Raw genomic sequence first — 22,368 nt, forward strand, 5'->3', positions numbered from 1 at the left:
CAGATAAAGCATTTACCTGACGGACAAAATTGCGATACATTTAGCTTGTGGTGGAGGGTCGGGGCGGGCCTGCCGCCTAGCACTCGTTGTGCCCATTGACCAAGACCTAAGGCACCGCTTGCAGCATTCATAATTAGATGATCACATTGCTGTTGTATGGATAACTTTGGCCAGACATCCATCTGTTGACACCATGCCGCCGTCCATGTCGCTAGCTACCTGAGTGAGCATATTGTTCGTTGCGGCGGACTCTTTGCCGTGAGCCCAATACATAAGGGTCAAGAGCAGAGAGGTTGTGAAGTTCTCATAGTCGATGGAAGGATGTGTTGACTGTGTCCTCCGAGCCAGTATTGCCTGTTTGAGCTTTGTCGATTTGATTTCCATAGGCAAGGCAAAGGTCACCGTTTTTGCGGCCATATCACCTCCATCCTGCAGGACGCAGCAGTTAAAGTCACCGAGGCAATAATTTTGCACGGCTCACACAAAAGTTCAGGAGTGCCTACGAAATGCGGGTGGCGTCGACGGCAAGGCTGGGGGCAGGGTCGCGGTGCTTGTCTGGGGGTTGCTTTTGCCTCACCTTACCAACCAAACGCAAAAGGAACGGTTCGAGTCGATATTTTGTGCAGGTGGGTCCGAAAAGTGTCATAATAAAGCGGGTAAGTCTTTAGGTGGCGACGGCTTGAGTCTCAAGATATCGTACGATTCCAGCCATATCTTGGTTTCGTGATAGTTGGCGCAAGCATATCCCAAGGCGAGATTGACAGATGAACACCAGAGGGTACGAAAAGATATTGAATTTGGAGCCTTGGAGATGCGGGGTAAGTTGGGGAACTCTTGTGAGGATATTCTGCAGTTCGTACTCGAGTGGTACATCCGCCCATGAGAGGGTGTCGAGCACTCCTCCAAAATTACCTTCTACGTCCGTCCTGTCCTACATACCACAAGCTCCTCGGCATTTGATTCCCTACAAATTTGAGGCGCTTATGTTTGGCTGATGTTTCCAGGAAAGGTTGAGTTGGTCAAGGTTCAATGAGGGGATAGTTCAAGTGGGCGATAGCAAGATAAGATACCTGGCTTGTACACACAGGTCGCGCAGCACGGGGAAACGGCACCATATCCAAATGCCATGCACAATCTCAGCAGGTTGTTCATTTCATAAACTTCGCTTCTTTTGTCTAACCGGGGACCGGAAGATGCCGATAGTCATGTAAAATTCGCTCCTCAGTGACGACACGCCTTCGCAACAACTATGTTTTCAACATCTCGAGCATCTTTAGGGTGGCATTTACCGGCAAGCGACAAGCAGTAGCCTGCAGACAAGCCTGCCATGCTGTGAGCTATTTCTTGCCTGTCCAAGCAGTTTTAGAGTGCAATTCCACCAAGGTTTCTGCCGACTGACCAATCACTTAGAAGGTGGTGGCTATCCACTGAAGCAAGCCATATCAACATCCAATAATCCTTCCACCTAGTATCATCCTTTTAGCTCTGTCTTGCACAGTCTCGAATCGCATATAGCCACAAGACTCGCTTTCCAGGTGGTTGACGAGGGATGCCAGGGTTCTAAATTCGTTACGGCAAACCAGGTTCGGGCAGTGGTAGTAGGATTGTTGGTCTAAAAATCACCTCATACATGTCGATATCAGAAATTAAAGCCATTGGTGCTAGTTATTGGAGATGTGAAAAGAAATACAGCGATGACTTACGGGCTGGAGACTTCAGATGCTGGTTTAGGCTGTGAATTTTTGGGAAAATGCGGTGGCAGAGATAACACTCGTAACCGTATCCATTCCAGGTACGATCCGTGGCCTCGTACTCGTCCCCGCCCGTCCAGCCAATTAGCTTTTTTGAGATGATGCCTTGGGGGTCACGACTGCGGACTAGGCGGTAAACGGCGTCGCGAGAGAAGTTCTGGGTGTTGGGGCATCCACCAGACTCAATGTGGTAGACTATGCCGGTTGCGGTGGTATATAGCTTGTTGCATAGGGGGCACTGCATCGAATGGCCGCGATGGGTTTTGGAGTTCAAATGCTATATTAAATGGTGAAAGTCGAGTCAGAAAACAGGTCCCAGTCTATTCGGGGGCCTGGGAAGAGCGGCCAGGGATACTCGTACCTGGCGGGCATTATTGGGATTCAGAAAGTCGCGGTCGCAATCGAAGCAGTACGCATGCTGATCCGCTTCGTGTTTAATACGGTCTTGATTGTTGCTGAAGGTAGCGTAGCAGCGGCGGCATTCGGTATGGCTGGTGCTTTGGCAGTGTTGTCTGAGCGCGACTGCTCCAGAAGAGAAATATTTGCCGCACTCCCAACACTCCGAGTCCATGATGGAGAGGCCGAAGGATCGTGAAAAGTAAGTGGGGCAGTGTTAGAGGGTCCTTGTTTTACTGATGAGCTCGCCCAAATATGTGTTGAGGTTGTTGGTCCATTTCGAAGAATGGGTAAGTTTTGAAGCCAACCTGATACGTTATCGAGAATTGGAAGTACATGGGGCGCAATATGCAGCCTGAAAGTAGGTAGGTACCTACCTACCCTGCCTACCCTGCCCACCAAAGCTTCTTTTATCAATCGATCAACCCAAAGTAACTGCCAAATATACGATACCTAACGGGTACCTACCTACCTAGGTACCTGGCGGCCCGCTTGCGTCCGATATCGTGGTGCTGGGCTGCTGGCGAAACCCTGGAACTCTCAGGTACAGAGAGGCCTGTGCCTTTAGAGGGCCGCTCCCACACACCAGCTCGGCACCGGCCGCCTGCATTAACTCACCCGCAGGTAGAATTCATGTGCAACCAGTCTCCACGACAGGCCCGAAACCTAAACACAAATTGACAGCCTACTCTATATGTCGTGGTCAAAAATTGCCTAGTAGTAGCTGGATTGAGCGTCTGTCTCTTTGCAATAATGATTTATGTTGTATGACCTCATCGTCCTCTTCTAGCTCCCTTGGTTAGGAGAGACCCTGTTCATCGGTAGTAATATCGCAGACAAAGGCACAAATGAGAGTGGCAAAATCCACCATGCCTTGCAGGTATCTTTGCAAACACAGACAACCAAACATGACTGGTTTGTCGCAACAATGAGCATTTTTGCCAAACTGCAGAATATCTTCTTGAAAAACCACACGATGCCTAGTATTGCTGGTCATTTGGTGTATCATCAAACATGCCACCAGGAACTAGCCGCATCTCGCTCCTCAAAGACCATTTCTAGGCAGCAGAAGAAAACTAGGGAAGTTAAGACCGCGTCCAAAAATAAAAATGTAACGTGCCCAGGCTCGACGCAGATGTTGTTTTATTATATTTTCCACTGCAGATTTTTATATCCAGTCTACAAAGCCCTCTCCGCCATCGCCCTGATAGCCCTCGCAATAGTCTTGTTCATGTCAAGTCCCCTTGGGAAGTCGTGCCCAAACACATGGCCAATCTGCTCCGCTTGACCAGGCTCGGCAATCTCAAACAGCTGCTGTCCATACTCTGGGGCATCACCCAACCCCGTGATGTGGAGCGAAGGCATGGAAAGCGGGTTGCCATCCCAGGTCTTGTCGAAAAACGTCATATAGTGCGTCTTGTTGACAAGGGCCTGTGGGGTGGATTTAGAAAGGTTAGTCGTGACTCTTGATTCCTATGCAAATAATCTCTTTGCACGTACCTGTCTGCCATTGGCGAGCTTCGCGGGTCGAATTTTGTCAAGGTGATCAGCAGGGTTCGCTTTGAAGACGTCAAACAACATCTGCAGCTTTGGAGCCTCTTCGATGGGTATATATGTGACTTCCTGTCCATCCAATGGCATGATGAAAGGTGGTACAGCACTGTTGATGAGGATCAAGAACTTTATCGGTAGTTCCTGAGGGGTGGCATATGGGTTCTCCATCAGAAGGCGGATGGCTATTTGAGCAGCCATCGATCCACCTTGACTAGTTCAGGTTAGGCTTTTGTTTTCGAGAACAAACGATCGCTTGTGCAGGTGGTATATTATGGATGAACATGACCGTTGCTAACTTACGAGTAGCCCAACAGACCATCAAACGGACCATGTTCCTCTATCACCTGACGGAGTTCATTCTCGGTGGCGAGGATATCCTCAATGTCCAGCATGTTATAGAATCCATACAGCTGTCAGGTGCCACTACGGTCAGCAACTAATGGTCGGCGTCTGTAACCTGAAGAACATAGTAAAGCAAACAAATACTTACATTGGACTTTGAAAAGTCAACTGTATGCAGAGACCAGTTACCCTCTAGATGAGGCCATCTGCCTTCAACAAACTCAAACTCGTACTCCGGTTCCAGCTGGCTTCGTATACCAGCTGTTTGCATTCGAAAGATCTTCAAGGTATGAGAAGATTAGTGGGTTATTTGTGGTGATTTAAACCATCACGAGATGAGTTCCCACCTCAGTATTAGAACCTCTGCCGTGCAGACACAGAATTCGGATAGGCATCTTGACGAACTGACAAACCGACAAGTGGTCAAGGATTGTATTCAATTGACCTGATTGGTGAAGAGGACGTTACCAACTGCCAAAAGTCGTTGATGTGAGACTACAAGGCAAGATTGCAAACCGGCCCAGTTACATTCTCTACTTGTATCAGCATAAAGCCCACTCTACTGCAGCAACCGGCACCTCTCGGACACGATATCCACCGAGGTTGCGTTCTATCGCTTCATATTCGGCCCATAAAATCTCCAACTCCCTATAGTCAACTTGGAGAAGCAAACAAGCATCGTGACAAGCTTCCCATTCCCCGCTTCGACAAGCAGTGGATATCACCTTTCACATATGACCACTGCATGCTACGTGATACACCGCCTATCCACAAATTACCTGGTGTTGTGGTCTGCCAAGCCCTCGTTTCACAAGTACTGGCGGAGATTTGTGATATGGGGCTGGAAAGTGGCCAGCAGCAAAAAGTGGTGCATCCCCAACCGCGGACATCTTCGGTTAAATTCTCATTGGAGCAGTGATACCCTCCACGAGTCAATCAGATTGGATGAAAGGAGATGAAAGTCACGTACACCAAATTGAGACTAATTCAGCGATCAACCCCTTTGTTTAGTTCCCACCAGCTTGTGGACTACACATTGTTAAAGCCCCATACCGACAATATTTAACACGACACAAAGCGTGGAGGAGAGTGGGGATTAGCAAGGGTGGTGGTAATTTTGGCGATCCTGGTGCTTGACAGAGAAACACGCTTTGGGAACCTCTAGTACGTAGCATGTAAGGCTTGGTGGGTTCCGAAAGAGGGGGTGTTGGAAAGAAGTTGCCAGAATTCTCGAACACTGCATAGAGGTGACTGCTTCTCGATGTTGCTAATTAGATGCATTTCTCATGCATTCGGACCTTATTAACCTCCGATTTGCAGACTCTGCTAGCAGATACTACTCAAAACAATAAAGGGTTTAGCTATTATACCAAAACAAATCACTATATACCAACAGGTTGCATAACGCCACGCAGAACCACGCAAAGCCAGAGCAAGAAAGTTTTGCACGCACAACCCGAACATTTCAACCACCACACACACCATTTCCAAATCGCACAACTCATAATTATATTGTTTATGTTTACGTTGCAAGTAATGGCGATGCAAATGCAACTCATGTAATTATAAAATGGTGCAAGTTACAGGTGGTACGAATTGGAAGCGGTGTTAATCTTGCAGGTGTGTAGGCGCCGGTGGTTGAAATTTGCAAGGTTTGCATTTGCACCTGCGGGGTTTACAGTGTCCGTATTATTTGTGTTGTACGATTCAACCAGTAATTATTCGTATTGTAAAAGTGGATATTTTTGTTGGTATTATAGCGATTTATATAGGTAAAATAACCACACCCGAAATCAATGAAATACTAGACTAGACGCATCCCTTATTTTATAAATAAAGGAAATGACCAGCTAAGATTGCACTTTTCCAAGTTTTCAACAAAAATAGAACACATCGCCCGGGCCAGAAGGGTTACTATCTGGATCCACCGTGACCTACCTGTCAGCGCATTAACATCTCATAGGAATGCATTCGCGGGCGATCCGGATGTGCAGAACTATTCAATCTGCTGTTAGTATCACAGTAAGTCTCGAGGGAAAACGGCTCGAGCAAGTCGAAGGAGGCTTCAGACAACTGAACTCAAGTCACGGATCCGGAGGAGAGAAGCCGCATTCAAAATTGTCTTGCGCTGTGGAAAATTCGCACTTATACATCAGTTTCAACCAGAGAGCAGCATTATTATATTGGACTTATAGTGAATATGGCACGTCGGTCAGAATCCTTGGTCGAATAGATGTACGTGCAATACGAAAGTAATCACTTTCAAATAAGGCCTGCCAAAGCCCGAAAAGCTTGGGGGCCCGGCCCGGCCCATTGACCCATGGGATTGGGATGGGGGCCCGTAAAGGCCCATGGGTTTTTTTGGCGGGTTAATGGGGGCCCGCGGGTTCGCGGGCTTGGCCCGAATTGGGTAACCCGCGGGTTTTATACAAATTTAAAATTTACGAAAAAATTATTGGAAAAAATAAAATATTTATATATTTAATTAAATAAAATAACGCAAATTTTAAAAAATTATAATTATTTTTTATAATTATTTTATATTATATTAAATTATTAAATTAGAATAAAATATATTATTATTTTTTTTAAATATAATAATAAATTAGTTTTTTTTTTTATTTTGGTCGGATTTAACGTTATTATTAAAAAAAATTTCGTTATTATTAAAAAAAATTTTAACGATATAAAAAGTAAAATTAAATAATTTAAACGGCGAAATATTTAATTCGTTTTTTTTTTGGACCGGAAACAAATTTTTAACCGAAAATTTAAAATTAGGTTTGGGAATTTTTTCCGGGGCAATATATTATTTAATAATAAAAGTTTTATTATTTATTTTTCCGTTTATTTGCGGACGTTACGTAATAAAAAACCATAATAATTTTTAATTAAAAAATTTATTTATATTAAAACGGGCGGTTCGTTTATTTTTTTTTTTGGATTTGGGGCTATTTATAACGGGTATAACGTTATAAAATATAAATTTAAATTATATATTAACGTACGGATACGTTTAACCATTTATAATATTAAAAATAATTTTAACGAGGTTTATATTTTTAATTTAAATAATAATACGGTAAACGTATATAACGTAGAAATTGGAAATTATTTTATATTAAAATGGTTATAATAAATGGTTATAACGTAAAAAAATAAAAAGATTTACCAATAAAAAAATTGGTAAAAAACGTTTTAATAGTTTTTTATAAAATCGCGATAATAAACGTAAAAAATTTGCAATTAGGTAAATATTTGTAGGTAATTTTTCGGATTAAACGTTAAAAAGGTATTTTAAAAATAATTAAATCGAAAATTCGCTATATTTTTCGAATTTTCCGTAAAATAATAATTAAAATAAAATTAAATAAATAAATTAAATATATAATAGGAAAATAAAAATATATTACCGGGTTTAAAACGTATATTTTTACGTTTTTTAACGATATTTTTTTTATCCGCGGTTTTGAAAGGTATTTTAAACGTTTTACCCGTATAAAATTTACGTATTATTTTTATTTTAAAAATTTTATAAAACGTTTTGGCGGAAATAAAATATAAAAAGGAAAATATTATAATTAATTAAAATTAAATAATAAAATAATTATAAAAAATAATTACCAAATAAACGATTTAAATCGATAATAATTGGAATTGGATAAATAATCGGGTAAAAAACCGAAAATTATTACGCGATTGCCAAAAAAAAAAAAAGAAATTATAGGGAAACGAGGTTAAATTTAATTAAAATTAACGTAAAAATTTTTTTAGGCAATAACGTTTTTTTAATTGGATAAAATGCGGGGTAAATATGGGGCTAACCCAATTAGGAAAATACCGCCTGTAAAAAAATTTCCGAATTTTGGAATTTAATTATAATAATAAAAATTTTAAATTTTTACAAATTTTACAATTTTATAATTCGATCGCGGTTTTATTTTATATTAAAAAAACCACCATTTGCAAAAATAAATATTATTAGTAAATATAGGTAAAAATTTATATTTTTTATAATGGTTTTAATTATAATTAAAAATTGACCAAAAATAATATTTAAACGTAAAATAAATAATAATATCGGTTATAAGGCCCAAAATTTACGAAACCGCAATAAAAAATTTAAAAAACAAACAAATAATGGCGATAAAATTAAATTATTCGTAAACCGCGCGCGTAAACGATTTAATATAATATTATCGCGGTAAAAATTAAAATTACGCGTTAATTATAAATATATAACGTCGATTAAATTTAAATAAAAATAAATGGAAAATAAATTTAAAACAAAATTTATTACCAAAAAATAAATAACCATTCCATATAATTATTTAAAATAATAAAATTATAATAATTATTTTTTATAACCATTTAAAAAACGTTAAAATTAATATTAAAAAAATTTACAATTTAAATTTGGTTTAAAAATACGCACCCCCGCCCCAATTAATAACGAATATTGGGAAAACGTGGATAATTTTAACGATTTGGAAAACGTTTTCGAAACCTTTTTTCAAATTCCCATTAAAAAAATTAAAAGAATAATATTTAAATAGGAAAAAATAATCGTTATTTTATTATTATAATAGGTTAATTACCAAAATAAGGTAAATAAATTCGTCCGCCAAATTTTTTACAGTTTTTTTAAGGGCGTTTCGTTTACCAATATTATAAAAATTGGTAAAATAATACGCTAAATTCGCCACAAAATTACCTATTTTGGTAATATGTTAACGTTTTTTTAAAGAAAAATGGCTAAATTAGTAAATAATTAATAATTATATAAAATAATTATTATTTTTTTAATTAATAATATTAAATAATACGTTATTCCGTTTATTATATTATATATTGGTATTGGTATTTTTTAATTGCGTATTTATTTACCAAAATATATTATTGGGCAAAAAATATTACGGTTTATAATTATAATATAAACCAAATATATTAAATATTTACAAATAAAATAAAATATATATTCTTTAAATTAAAAATTATAATACCAAATTTAATAATTATAATATAAAACGGTTTATTTTACGTTTATTTAATTTTTTACCTTTATTAAAAAAACCCTATTACGCGTTTTTATTTATTATAACGTACCCAAATTTTTAATTGTAAATTATATTTACATTATAAATACCGCCAAATTTCGCGCGTAAAAATTATATAGGGTATTTAATTGTAAAATTCTTATACGCCGTATTTGGGCCAAATAAACGCTTTATAAAATATATATAAATATATTTAATAAGTCGATTGGAACAATTTACCGAATGGTTGTTTAAAAGAATGCCCAAAAATGGGTTATATTTTTATTTATTACCGCCGATTGGGTTAAAATACCCGATTTTGGCGAAATAATAAATAAAAAGATAAAAAGGTTATAAATATTGGTTATAAAACCTATTTATAATAAAATGCCTAAAAAATTTGAAGGAAATTTTTTGCCTATAATGTAAAATTATACCCAAATACGGTTATAATAAATAATTACGGGATTTTTTTATATTTTAAAATTAAAATATGGAAAATTAAATTATAATAATTATTAAAATTAATATAATATAATTTTAACGGTAAAAAGGGTTTTTATTTTCCAATTTTTTTTAAAATTAATAAAAAAAATTAAAATTAAAAGTTTTTTTTATTTATAATTTTGCGTTAAATAAATTAATATATTTTGACCAATTTAAATAAATAAAATAAATAAAACGAATATAATTTAAATAAATAAGGAAATAAACAGGTAAATAAATATAAAAATAAATAAATATTATTTATTAAAGTTTTATTTTATACCCCATTATTTGTAAAATAAATCGGATAAAAAATATATTTTTGGTAAATACCGTAACCCGTTTGGCGTAAATAACAACCAAATTCGAAACCGTAAATAATTGTATTAAAAATATTTCCCCGGGTTTTTATAAAATTATTAAAACTTTAATTTAAATACATAAACGAACGTAAAACGTAACCGTATTTATTAAATTCCTTATTATACGTTGGAAAGCGATTTTAGGTATTAATAAATCCGTATTAAATTATAAACGGCGAATATTTTTTAATATAATAATTAAAATAATATATTAATATATAATTATCCAATATAATTATTATAATTTATATTTATTTTTAAATTTAAATTATTTTATACAATTTTTCGTCCGTTATTTTTTTTTTAATATTCGGTTATTAATACGGCCATTTTTTCGAATTGGTAGTTTGTTTTCCGTCGTTTTTTTCGCAATTTATTTCGTTCGACCTCGTTTTACAATTAAATTTTGGAATAAAATTATATCCGGGGGTGGTATTTTTGGTATTTTTCGTAATCGAACGGGTAATCGAAAATTTAATTATTTGATCGGGTTTAACGATATAAATTAGGCACAATTAATAAAAATAGGAAATTTAATTTCGATTAATTAATATAAAATAAAAACTAAATAAATAAAAATTTATTTAATATTTGGAAATTTTTGTTTAAAAACCGGTAATTGCCCGCGATATTTTTATTTTATTCGTATTATAATTTATTATATAAATAATAGCGATAATTTGGGAAAAAAAAAATTCGTTAATTTTCCAAATTTTTTTTTTTTTTTTTTTTTAATTTTTAATTATATAATTATAATGGATAAATTAACAAATTTTTTAGGGGAATTAATCGAAAAATTATTTTCCCCAAATATTAAATTTATTAACAAATTTTACGATAAAATTTCGAACGTAAAAACGCCCGTATAACGTTAATTTAACGTAAATTCGAATAAAAATAATTTCCTTTTAAATTTTAACCAAAATACCGAAACGGAATTTATCGTTACGTTATTTATAAATTACGAATTTACGGATTGTAATAAACCTGTAGTAAACGGCGGAAAAAATAACGTTTATTATTTATATACTGTAAAGGGGTAAACTAACGGCCCTGTAACTATTAGGTTCCCAAATGGAATTATTATTAAAGCTAAAAAATAAAGGTATAAAACCGTTATTTATTCGTGTTAAAAGGGTATTTATATAAGGGAAAATCACGTATATCCCCGTCGTTTTAAGACGTTATATAATACGTACATTTAATACAAATCCGTTATATAATTCTTTTGGGCGCCCTCCTTAATCGGGGCGGGTCGGCCCGGGCCCAAAATATCGCGTTCCGTAATCCGTATTACCTCCTTTTTTATTTCGATATTATATTAACCGGTTTCACCCAATTATTTAAATTATTATTTTTATAATATTGGTTAAAACCGTAATCCGTATTTTTTACCCATTTTTTTTCGCGTATTTTTTTTTTTATAAATTTTTCCTATCCCTTTTTTATTTCGTTTTTATTTTATTTTTATTTTGTTTTTATTTCGTTTTTATTTTATTTTTAATCCGCGGTTATACCTAAACGCGTTTTAAATTAACCCGGGGGGCGGATTTCCTTTTATCGCCCCGTTTACGGTTTAATAATAAATAGGTTTTTTTATTTGCCCGCCCGTTATTTATTTTTCCTCGTATTTTTTATTTATTATTACAATTACGAATAAATTTTTTACCCTATTTATTTTTTCCGCGTTTTCGTTTTTTTTTCGGTTAATTTTTTTTTACCATTTTTTTTTTTTTTAAATTACGACCTTTTATTTTTACGTAATTTCGCCGTTATATTTCGTTTTTCGCAATTTATTTTTTAATTCGTCGTTAATTTTTTTTTCGGTTCCAATTTAATTTTTGCCCATTTTTTATACGTTTTTCGCTTATATTCGTCATTATACCGCCGTTTATTTTTATCGCGTTATATTTATTACCAAATCGAATAATATAATAACCGATATTTTTAAAAAAAAAGGTAAATATTTTTAACGTTTTTTCGGTTTATCGAATGGTTATAACGATTTTAATATTTCCGTAATAAATTTATACCAATATTTTCTTTCCGCCTGCCTTTTTCAGTTAATATATCGTATAAAAATCCCGCCGCGTTATAAACGTAATTATTATTAAAAATAATTTTAATAATAAATCGTTTATTACGTTTAAATAATAATTTCCGTTTTATTTTTTATATATTAATACGGCGAAAATTATTAATATTTTTAATTACGCCCCCCGTTTTAACGGTACGGTTTATAATAAATACCGTAAAAATAAAAAATTGGCTTACGATTATAAAAAATCTTTATACGTTAAAAATCCGTTTTTCCGCCGCAAATTTCGTAAATTATAAAAAATTATATATCGCAATTAATATATTATTACCGCTATTATACCTTGCGAAAAAAAAAGGCCGTATTATAAAATCGGGCCGTCGCGTCCGTATGATGGACGAATTTCGCGTCGTTTACGCGGCGTATTTAAAAAAATACCATCGTTTACGTAATACCGAAAATATAACCGTTTCGGGCGGTAACCGTAATAATAATAATATAATTATTATTTATAATAATAACGGTAATAATAAAATTACGTAATAATTTACCCGTAAATTCGCCCAAAATATAAATTATTTTAAAATAAATTCCGCCTTTTTTTAATTTTTATCCCGCCGCGTTAACGTATCGGCGCCTAAAAACGCAATTAATAACGCTATTTCGAAATTTTTAAAATATACGCGCGTTATACGCGTAAAATTATTGCCGTCCAACGCGAAATTAACGTAATTATCCTCGTTTTCGCCGTTATTTAATAACAAAATTAAACGCCGATTTTTATTCGGTAATTATAACCCGTTTTACGTTTATTAATCCGTTTTCGCGTTTTTTTTTAACGTTACCGTTATATTAAAATTTCCGAATCCGTTAAAAATAATTTTGGCCGTATTTTTTCCCGCCGCCCTAATACCGGCGCGTCCGGCGACCTTTATTATCGCGGTTTTTATAACCAATTTAACGTTTTCCGTAACCGTTTTACCGCGGTTTTTTTTATTTTTAATAAATTTCCGCCCCGGAAACGGGTTTTTTTTAAAGCAATTTTTTAAATAATTTTAAATTTAATTTACCCCCGGATTATTATTTAAACGACCGGAAATTCGATCGAAAAATGGACGAATACGGCCGTCGTTAATATATACCCGTAATAAGGTTTTTATAATAATTTAATTACCGGATAAATAGGTAAATTTTTTTCCGTCCCGTAAATAAATAAATAAATGGGATTTATTTTTTTATTACGTTTTATACGCTTTTATATTATCGCCAATTTTTAATAGGGGATTTTCCCCGGTTTTCGGGCTAATATAATATATATTCGCCCCGCCAAAAATTTAAAAATTTTTTTATTTTTTTTAATATTTATATTATAAAACGCGTAATTTGCGTAACTTTAATATTATAAATATATTTTTAAATTTTTTGGCCTTTTATAATAATTTATTAGGGTCGTTTACCCCCCGGACCGTTATTTATATATATATTATTTTATTATATTTCGAATCGGTTAATAATTTATACGTTTTCGAAATATTTTAAGAATTTTTATATAAAATTATCGTAATTTATTTATTTAATTAATATTATACGGCCGTAACCTTTTTTTTTACGGTTTTTTACGGATAAAATCTTTTTTATTTCCTATTTATTTTTCCTATTTTTTTTTTTCGTCCGCCGTTATTACCGGCCCCGGTTTAATATTGGTACGTAATTAAAAAAAAAAACGGATCGGTAATTATACGTTCGACCAATTTTACGTAAAAAATCGGGTAAATACCCCCCGGTACGTTTAACGTAATTATTAATAACGTAAATATTACGGTTATTATATATTTTTTATAAACGTAATCGAATTTATAATACGGGCGATTATTACGGATATTACGGAAATTAAAATATATTTCGTCGTTTATTTTAAATATTTTTATTAAACGCCGAAACGAATTCGCCCCAATTTTTTATCGTTATTATATATATATTATAATAATTTAGGCGATATTTGTATTTTGGCGTAAATATTTGATAAAATGGGTCGCGCGCCTTTTTAAATTTATAAAAAAAACGGGCGACGGGGATTACCGGAACGGGGTAATTTCGATATCGAACCCCAATAATAATTTATTCGAATTAATACCCGTAATTAAGGAATTTGTATTATTAAAAATTAATTAAATTATATTTAAATATTCGGGCCAATTTTTTTGGTCGAACGCCACGTAAATTCGTAAATAATATTATACCTTTTAATTTGTTCGTTTTATACCGTTATCGGTTTCGGGGTAATATATTATAAAAAGTAATTATTAAATTTCCGTTTATTTATATAATTCCGTTTAAAATTCGCCTACCCAATTTAACCCCCTATTTAAAATAATTTGGTCGGAAAAACCCCGGAATCGTTATTATATTATTTTAAATTTTATTACGTAATTTTTTACTTTTATTAAATATATTATTTTTAATTATACGTATTTGGATAATTTATCGGTTATAATTATTAAATACCGGGGAACGGTTTCGTCGTATTTGGGTAAATCCGTTATAAAATTTATAAAAATTTATTTCTAATATTTATCCGGCGTTAATAAAAATTATAATAATTTTTATCGAAAATGTTGGAAAAATCTTAATTTTCGGTATATATTATAATTATAAATAAATTGTTTTATATATTTTATTATCCTATTCCAATAATAATTTTTTACCAAAACGGCGAAAATATTATCCCGGCCTATATAATTTACGATAAAAGATTTATAAATTTTTTAAAAAATAACGGTAATTAGGGATTTTTAATTTGGTAATTATAAACGTTTCCGGTATAAAGATATATTTAACGCGTTAATTGCGCAATTTATAATTTACGTTTTCGTTTCGGTTTTTAGGGAAAAACGTCGCGCGTTATTATTAACCGTTTTTAAACGTACGTAATATATATAATTTTCCCGTAACGTTTTTTACCAAAAGGCGGCCAAATACGGTTATAAAAACGGGGTAATAAATAATATATTAATTTGGATCCGGGGATTAATTTGGTTCGGTATTAGTATTATTACCGGGTAAAAAAGGCGTAATACGGTAATTAACCTTAGTTTATAATATTTATCCTATTTTTTCCTGGTAAACGCGTCGGAAATTATCGCTAATCGCCTAAAACGGAAACGGAAATAATAATAAAATTTGGCAAATATTTTTATTTACCGTATTTGTTTTTCGGATATTTTTTTTAATTTGGAAAAATATTTTAATATTTTATAATCCGTTAAAATTAAAAACGGTTAATGGATATTTTACAATTCCGTATTCCAAATTTTTAAATATATTATTACCGTTAAAAATTTTTTATCGTAAATCGTATAATTTTTTTATATTAGGGATAATTTCGCCGAATAAAAAATTATTAGTTTTTATAACCCGTCCGCCTTTTTTTAAAATAAATAATCGCCTAAAACCGAACCGGAATAATCCGTTTCGATTTTAATTTTTATTACGTCGTTTTATTAAACGAAAATTAAAGTTTAAAAAAAAGTTTTTTTCAATTTTTCGAATACGTTATTTATTTTTGGGATTTAACGGAAAAATATTCCTTTTTTTATTAACGATAATAATAATTCGGTTAAAACGGAATAATTTTAAATAAAATTTCGGTAAAAATTAACGAATTTTAAAAATTTTCGTAAACCTTTTAACCGGGTGGGTATTTTTTATTTCCGTATCGTTCGGATTTTTTCCGGGTCCGTTTAAATCCCTTTTTTTATTTTAATAATAAATCCCAGGTATTTTACCTTTTTTACCGCGAATACGTTTTTTTTTAAATTTAAATTTAATCCGGCGTCGTTTAATTTTTAAAAAATTAAACGAACTTTCCGCCAATAATCGTTTTTAAAATTTAACGAATAAATTAATATATCGTTTAAATACGCCGACGTAAAATTACCCAAAATAATTTTTAATATTCCGTTAACGTAACGTTGAAAGGTTATAAATATTCCGGTTAGGTTAAAAAAATATATTAACCATTCGAAAAATCCAAATTATATTCGGAACGCCGTTAAATATTTATCGCTTTTTATTATTTTTATTTTATAAAAAACGACGCGTATATTCATTTTTATAAATTATTTAATTTTTGTTAAAAAACAGATTATTTTTTTAATTAATAGTAACGAATAACGGTTTTATATTATAATATTATTAAATACCCGGTAATCGACGTAAAAGCGCCATTTTCCCAACGTTTTGCGGATTATTAATATTAAAACCGCCGCCGAAAAAAAGTTTATTCGAATTTAACCTTTATTTATTATATTTACCAATTATTTCCGTAATTTTAATAATTGGTCTTTAAATATATAATATAACCGTTTTTAAAATAACGCCGGGGTACGCTTTTAATCGTTTTTTCGTAATTGGATATAATAATCGAATTATCCTTTATATAAAGGGAATTTAAACGTTTTAATTTAATCGAATAAATTTTCGAAACCGGCTAATTTTTTAGGTAATTCGGTCGGTCCGGAATTACCCGTAATAATGGTATTTATTTTTAAAATTTGGGTTATTTTACGTAAAAAAATCGTTACAAATTTTATTTATCCGGGAATATTCCGTTTTATTTTTTTATAAACCGTTAAAAATATATTACCGATAATTACGGTAGGTTTATTTTAAATCCGTCGTACCGATAATTCGCGGACCAATATTTTTTTTATTACCCCGATACGGAATTTATTATGGTCGGTTTCGAAAAAAATCCTTTTATATATTATTTAAAAAAAGCCCAATATTATATCCCGGAATAAACCCGGAATAATATAAAATAATATCGGCGTTACTCATTTATTTACGTTTATTTCGTATTTTATAATTTCCCGTATTATTAAAGACGCGTAATTTAATACGGTATCCAATTAACGCGGGGTAAATAACGGAAATTTATTAATTTATAACCGAACCGCGTATTTTTCGTTTATCGCCGCGTAATATTTGTAATTTAAATTTATTTATATATTAATAAATTATAAATTATTTAAAAAAACGGGAATAAAAAAAAATAAATTATTTATAATTTGGTAAATTCTTTTTTCGCCGCCGTCGGTTATTATTTTTATTATTTTTACGGTTTTTATTTTTTTTATATTACCCGGTTTAAATTTTTAATTAAATTTCGTATTAAAAATTATTATTTTTTTATTAAAAATTTTTAAATAATATCGCGGTAATCGTCGTATTCGGGCGTAATACCGTTACGAATTTATAATTTATTATTTGGTAAATAACGTTCCCGTAACGAAAATACGCCCTTAATTTACGCCGCCGTTAATATTTTTTTTATAAAATTTAAAAAACGCGTTATTTTATTTCGCCCCCCGTCGTCGTTAAAGCCGGAAAACGTTCGTACCGGCGTTTATTTTTAGGCAAATTATATTTATTTATTTTTAAAACGTTAACGCCCGTTATTAGGATATTCCCGTCGTTTATAAATTTTAAAATCGTAATTATTTGGGTACGGTATTAACCATACCGTTTTTCCAAATCGAAAATTTTTAAATTTTGGGCCATTTGGCGATAAATTATTACCGCGTTAAAATATAAATTATTTACGGTATCCCGTTTTACGTATATTTTTTTAATTCGGGCCAAAATTTTAAAACGTAAAAAATTTATCCGTATTTCGTTCGACCAAAAAAACCCGCCCGCCGTTATTAAAAATTTTTCGAAAATCGTAATAAATTGGGCGAAAAATTAACCTAATTTTATTTTTAACGATTCGAATTTAGCGAAAATTTAAACGCGTTTATAAAAATTATCGTATATATATTTTAAATATTTTAAAAAATTAACGTAATTATAAACCCCATTTTTACCGCCGATTTTATAATAAAAACGGACGATTTTTTAAACCGTAAATTTTAAATTTGTTTAAAAATATTTATATTAATTTCGGTAATTACCGATAAAATCCGCGTTTCGCCGTAATTTATATTTTATAACGTAACGTTAGGCCGTAAATAATATTAATAAACCGTCGTATAATAGGGGGTTCCGAAAAAATTTCCGTCGAAACGGTAACGCGGTTTAAAGGGCTTCGGCCGCGGTTAACGTTATTGGAACGTTTAATTAAAAAAATTAAATTTTTTTTGTAATTTATTAATTATCCGCCATATTTTTTGGAAAACGATCCCCGTTATTAGGGTAATATTTTTAATTATCGGTAATAAATTTATAAATAATCGAAAGAAAAAACGAATTTTAATAAATATAAAGGGGTAAATTAACGGCTTTATAACTATTGGGTTCCCAAATAAAATTATTATTAAAATTAAAGGGTAAAGGTATAAAACCGTTATTTGTTCGTATTGGAAGGGTATTTATATAAGGGAAGGTTACGTATATTCCCGTCGTTTTAATACGTTATATAATACGTATATTTAGCACGAATCCGTTACATATACCCCTAAATTATGGAATAATTTTTTTAATTTATTCGTTACTAATTTTTAATTTCGCCGTTAAATTTTAAAAAAAAATAAATCCGATTTAATTTTAAAAACGTTTCAAAAACCTAAATTGGCAGAAATTTGGAAATTTTACCAATAAAAATTTTCCCGAAATAACGGCGAATTATACGTTATTTACAAATAATATATACAAATATTAAAATACCCCCAATTTAATAAAAAAAACCAATAATAATATAACGGAATAAATACCTTTATACGATATTATAATATTATCGCCTATACCCGAAAAGGATTGGAAATTTAAATAATATCCGGTAATATTATATGAATTAACGTTAATTTTCGGCTGGTAAATTACTTTTTTTTAAAAAAATATAACCATCCATATAATTATTTATATAACCATTTATTATAATTTAAATTTATTTATTTTGTATATTGTTTTTTTATTTACGTAATGTTAATAAAATATTATATATTCGTATAAACCAAAAACGTATAATAATATTCGAAAAATCAAATCGAAAAATCCTACGTCCGATTTTATATTTCGCTGCGGAAAGGATTTAATATTATATACGATTCGGAGTTTAAATTATTTGTATAAACCCGAAACGACCGATAAAAAGTTTTTTCGTTATAAACATTTATTAAAAAATGTAAAATAATAATTAAAAATATTATTACCCAAACGTTGGCCAATATTTTCCGAAAGGGGAAAATATTTTTAATTATTAACGGGTAAATTAACCCAGGTTTAAAATACGTTTTTTAGGATATTATAACCGTTTACGTAAATAATAATTAAATATACCGTTATATTATTTTAAATTTTATTATAATTAACGTTAATAAAACGAAAAAACGATTGGTAAAATTTACGGCCCAAACCATTATAAAATACAAATTGGAAGGTAAAATATTAATTATTACGGCCGATAATATATTTTATTTTCGCGCCAATAACGTAGCGGCGGAATTTCGGGTTTATAATTCCCAATTACAAATATAATTAAAAATTTTCCAATTATTTTATATAATCTACGTTTTATAATTTGTAAAAAAGGTTATATATTAAAATTTTTATATTACCAAAACAAATTTCCGCGTTTTTTTAATTAATTTTTATAATAACGAAAATTTAATTATTAATAACACGGACGAAAATAAAACGTAGGATATTTTTCCAAAATATATTATCGTTTAGGTAAATAATACCAATATATTAAATAATTCGAATATTATTTAACCCAATATTTTATATTAATTAAAATATTTGGCGGTTTTATTTTATTAAAACCCCAAACGGATAAAAATTTTTTGTAATTTACAATAATTTACCGGTAAATATAAATTTAAAGGTTTTCGATTATTAATTAAAAATATCCAAATTAAATGGAATTTAACTATTTTAATTATTGCGCGTATTTTTTAATTTCGTTAAATTATAAAAATATTTATTTAATAATATTTTATTTCGCCAAATAATTAAAACGATCCGGTTAATATTATTTTAATTAAATTTTAAATTTTTAACGAAAATTGGATTATTTTGGAATATTTATTAACGACGATTAAAATTATAACGATTTTTACCAACGTTTTTAGGGCAAATAAAATAAAAATAATTATATACGTATTATTTGGATTAAAAATTATTGGTATAATTTTTACCAATTTTAAACGTAAATTTTAATTAAAAATTCGAAAATATTTATAAACGGGATAATATACCAATTTAAAAATCGCAATTTTAACGGCGCGAATAAAATTGGATAAATATATCGATTTAATTTAACGTTACCACGTTAAAAAATTATATTTTTTAACCGCTATTTTAATTTTTCCAACGCGTACGGATTTCCGAAAAAACCGTTTGCGGTATTATACAAAATATATTAATTAACGCGTAAAAAATTTAATCGCCAAAAAAATTAAACGTTTAACCGAATCATATTTAAAAAAACGAAATCCGAATTTCCATCCGAAAAAAAAGTTAATTTAACCGGATATTAACCCGGTTTTATTTATTTTATAACGTAAACCGAATCCGAAAAAATCCAAATATGTAAACAATTAAAATTTAAACCCGATAAAATTTTTATACCTTATCGATCGATCCGTCGAAAAAAATATTCGGTTAAAAGTTAAAATGTTTTTAATATAAAGTACGTAATATATTAATTTTATTATAATTTAAAATGTGGATAATTATACGAATAATTATATATATTAATTTTTATTTATATTTAATTATAAAAAACGATAATAATATTTTTAATTGGTAAATTATATATAAAATAAAATTCCCAAAATTCGCCCAAATTACCCGTAATGTTTTAATTATACCTGTTATTTTAATTTTTATCGAACGTTTATAATTATAATTAGGCAATTTTATCGGTTTTAATTAATATTTTCTAAATTTATTTACTATTCGCGATTATATTATTATTTATATTTTAATTAAAAAAAAATTTATTTTTTTGGTCGGTATTAAAATTATTATCGTAAAAAACGAATATTTAAACCCGGAAAACGAAAAAATTAAATACGATAAATTTACGGAATTCGTCGGTTTTATCCACAATTTGGATAAATTAAATAATAATTTTAATTCCGATAAAAATAATATTATCGAAATGGCCGTTAATAATACCCTAATTCGGGCTAATATTAACCGTATATTTATATTATTTGTTTTTATTTAAATTAAATTAAAATATAATAAAATTTTTATGGAAATTTTAACCAGGGCGTTAAAACGGGTACGGAATAATATATCGTATAAACGTAATTTAAGGAATTTTTAAATGTAAAATATTATTAAATAAATTATTTTTTTTCGTATTTTATATTCGGTTAATAAAAAAAAACATTATAATTAATATTTATTATTTTTATTTTTACTATAATTTAATTTATTATATACGAAAAAAAATAAAAATAATAATAATAATAATAATAATAATAATAATAATAGTAATAATAATAATAATTATATTGGAAAATATATTATTTTATATTACGTTTATTTTGGTATAATTTCCTTCGGAATTTTACAAATGTTAATTTTAAAATATTTACGTATTTACGGGCTTTACCCACGGGGGCCCGCGGGCTGCCAAAAAAACCCGCGTTCAAATTTGGGCCGGGTTGGGCCCCCCCATAAATATTATAGTCTACCCGCGGGCCCCCCGACCCACCTATTTGGGCCGGCGCGGGCCCCCATGGGCGGGTTTTGGCAGGCCTTACTTTTAAGATACCCATGGATCCACCCAACTCCCTTTCTTTTGTATCGAGATAAGTTGCAAAGAGCTTCCTTGATTGTCTATAAACAGGCGTAGATGATTAACTATGGGGATTAGCATTACTTATCTCTGTCAAACATATCCCTACAAGTAGATGCGGTCTATGAACATAATATGCTGCTTTGTTAATATTTTGAGCACCCACTGCTATACATAGTAACTGTAAAGTTCAAACGTGAACTCGCATGAATATTCGCGAATGTCAGAGAAGAAAATGAAATAAGCTGCTGATCAATAATAACAAATGCAAAATAAATCAAGTAACAGAAATAATACAATGTGATTATTTGGGGGGTTTCCTTTAGTAACAAATAAGTACAATTTTATTTAGATAATTCTCTCATGACTAGTGCAGCTGTTAGCATAGTTTAAGATCTGTATTTATTTATCTCAGCCACAATACGTTACCATTGGGTTATATTAACAGCTGCACTAAATCCTGTTTTAACCTTGCTGACAACCCTGTCTCATTCATCTTATAATTTTATGCAATTTGCCCTAGCTGTATGCCGACCTACAGTGCTCAAAGTAAAGGCTTCATCTACTGTTGTCTATTGTTATTCTTATATTATATAAGCCAAAGTGGCTGGGAAATATTAACAGTTATTTTGTATAAATATCAGGACTC

The 22,368-nt window shown here is 30.7% G+C and overlaps 2 protein-coding genes across 2 annotated transcripts; both read right to left on the reverse strand.

Annotated features, from left to right (window-relative positions):
* Nucleotides 1-938: 938 nt before the first annotated feature.
* Nucleotides 939-2,420, reverse strand: PgNI_02859 (uncharacterized protein). The gene is made up of 3 exons (XM_031122916.1): nucleotides 2,113-2,420; nucleotides 1,704-2,028; nucleotides 939-1,612 (listed from the first exon to the last, which is right to left on the reverse strand). The coding sequence occupies exons 1-3, from the start codon at nucleotides 2,320-2,322 to the stop codon at nucleotides 1,443-1,445; spliced, it is 705 nt and encodes a 234-aa protein (XP_030985436.1). The 5' UTR covers nucleotides 2,323-2,420; the 3' UTR covers nucleotides 939-1,442.
* A 906-nt stretch (nucleotides 2,421-3,326) lies between these two features.
* PgNI_02860 (uncharacterized protein) lies at nucleotides 3,327-4,314 on the reverse strand (the record flags this gene model as incomplete). Its single annotated transcript, XM_031122917.1, has 4 exons — nucleotides 3,327-3,578; nucleotides 3,648-3,912; nucleotides 4,002-4,111; nucleotides 4,192-4,314. The coding sequence occupies 4 exons, from the start codon at nucleotides 4,312-4,314 to the stop codon at nucleotides 3,327-3,329; spliced, it is 750 nt and encodes a 249-aa protein (XP_030984546.1).
* Nucleotides 4,315-22,368: the final 18,054 nt, after the last annotated feature.

The sequence above is a fragment of the Pyricularia grisea genome (assembly GCF_004355905.1).
Source record: "Pyricularia grisea strain NI907 chromosome Unknown Pyricularia_grisea_NI907_Scaffold_2, whole genome shotgun sequence".
NCBI lineage: Eukaryota > Fungi > Ascomycota > Sordariomycetes > Magnaporthales > Pyriculariaceae > Pyricularia > Pyricularia grisea.

Excerpts from the sequence above, each read along its gene's own strand:
- PgNI_02859 (XM_031122916.1), bottom strand. The coding sequence starts at position 2,322 with ATGGACTCGGAGTGTTGGGAGTGCGGCAAATATTTCTCTTCTGGAGCA. Across the intron at positions 2,029-2,112 it reads ATCCCAATAATGCCCGCCAG|CATTTGAACTCCAAAACCCA; the intron begins GTACGAGTATCC and ends CATTTAATATAG. Across the intron at positions 1,613-1,703 it reads GCATCTGAAGTCTCCAGCCC|ACCAACAATCCTACTACCAC; the intron begins GTAAGTCATCGC and ends GGTGATTTTTAG.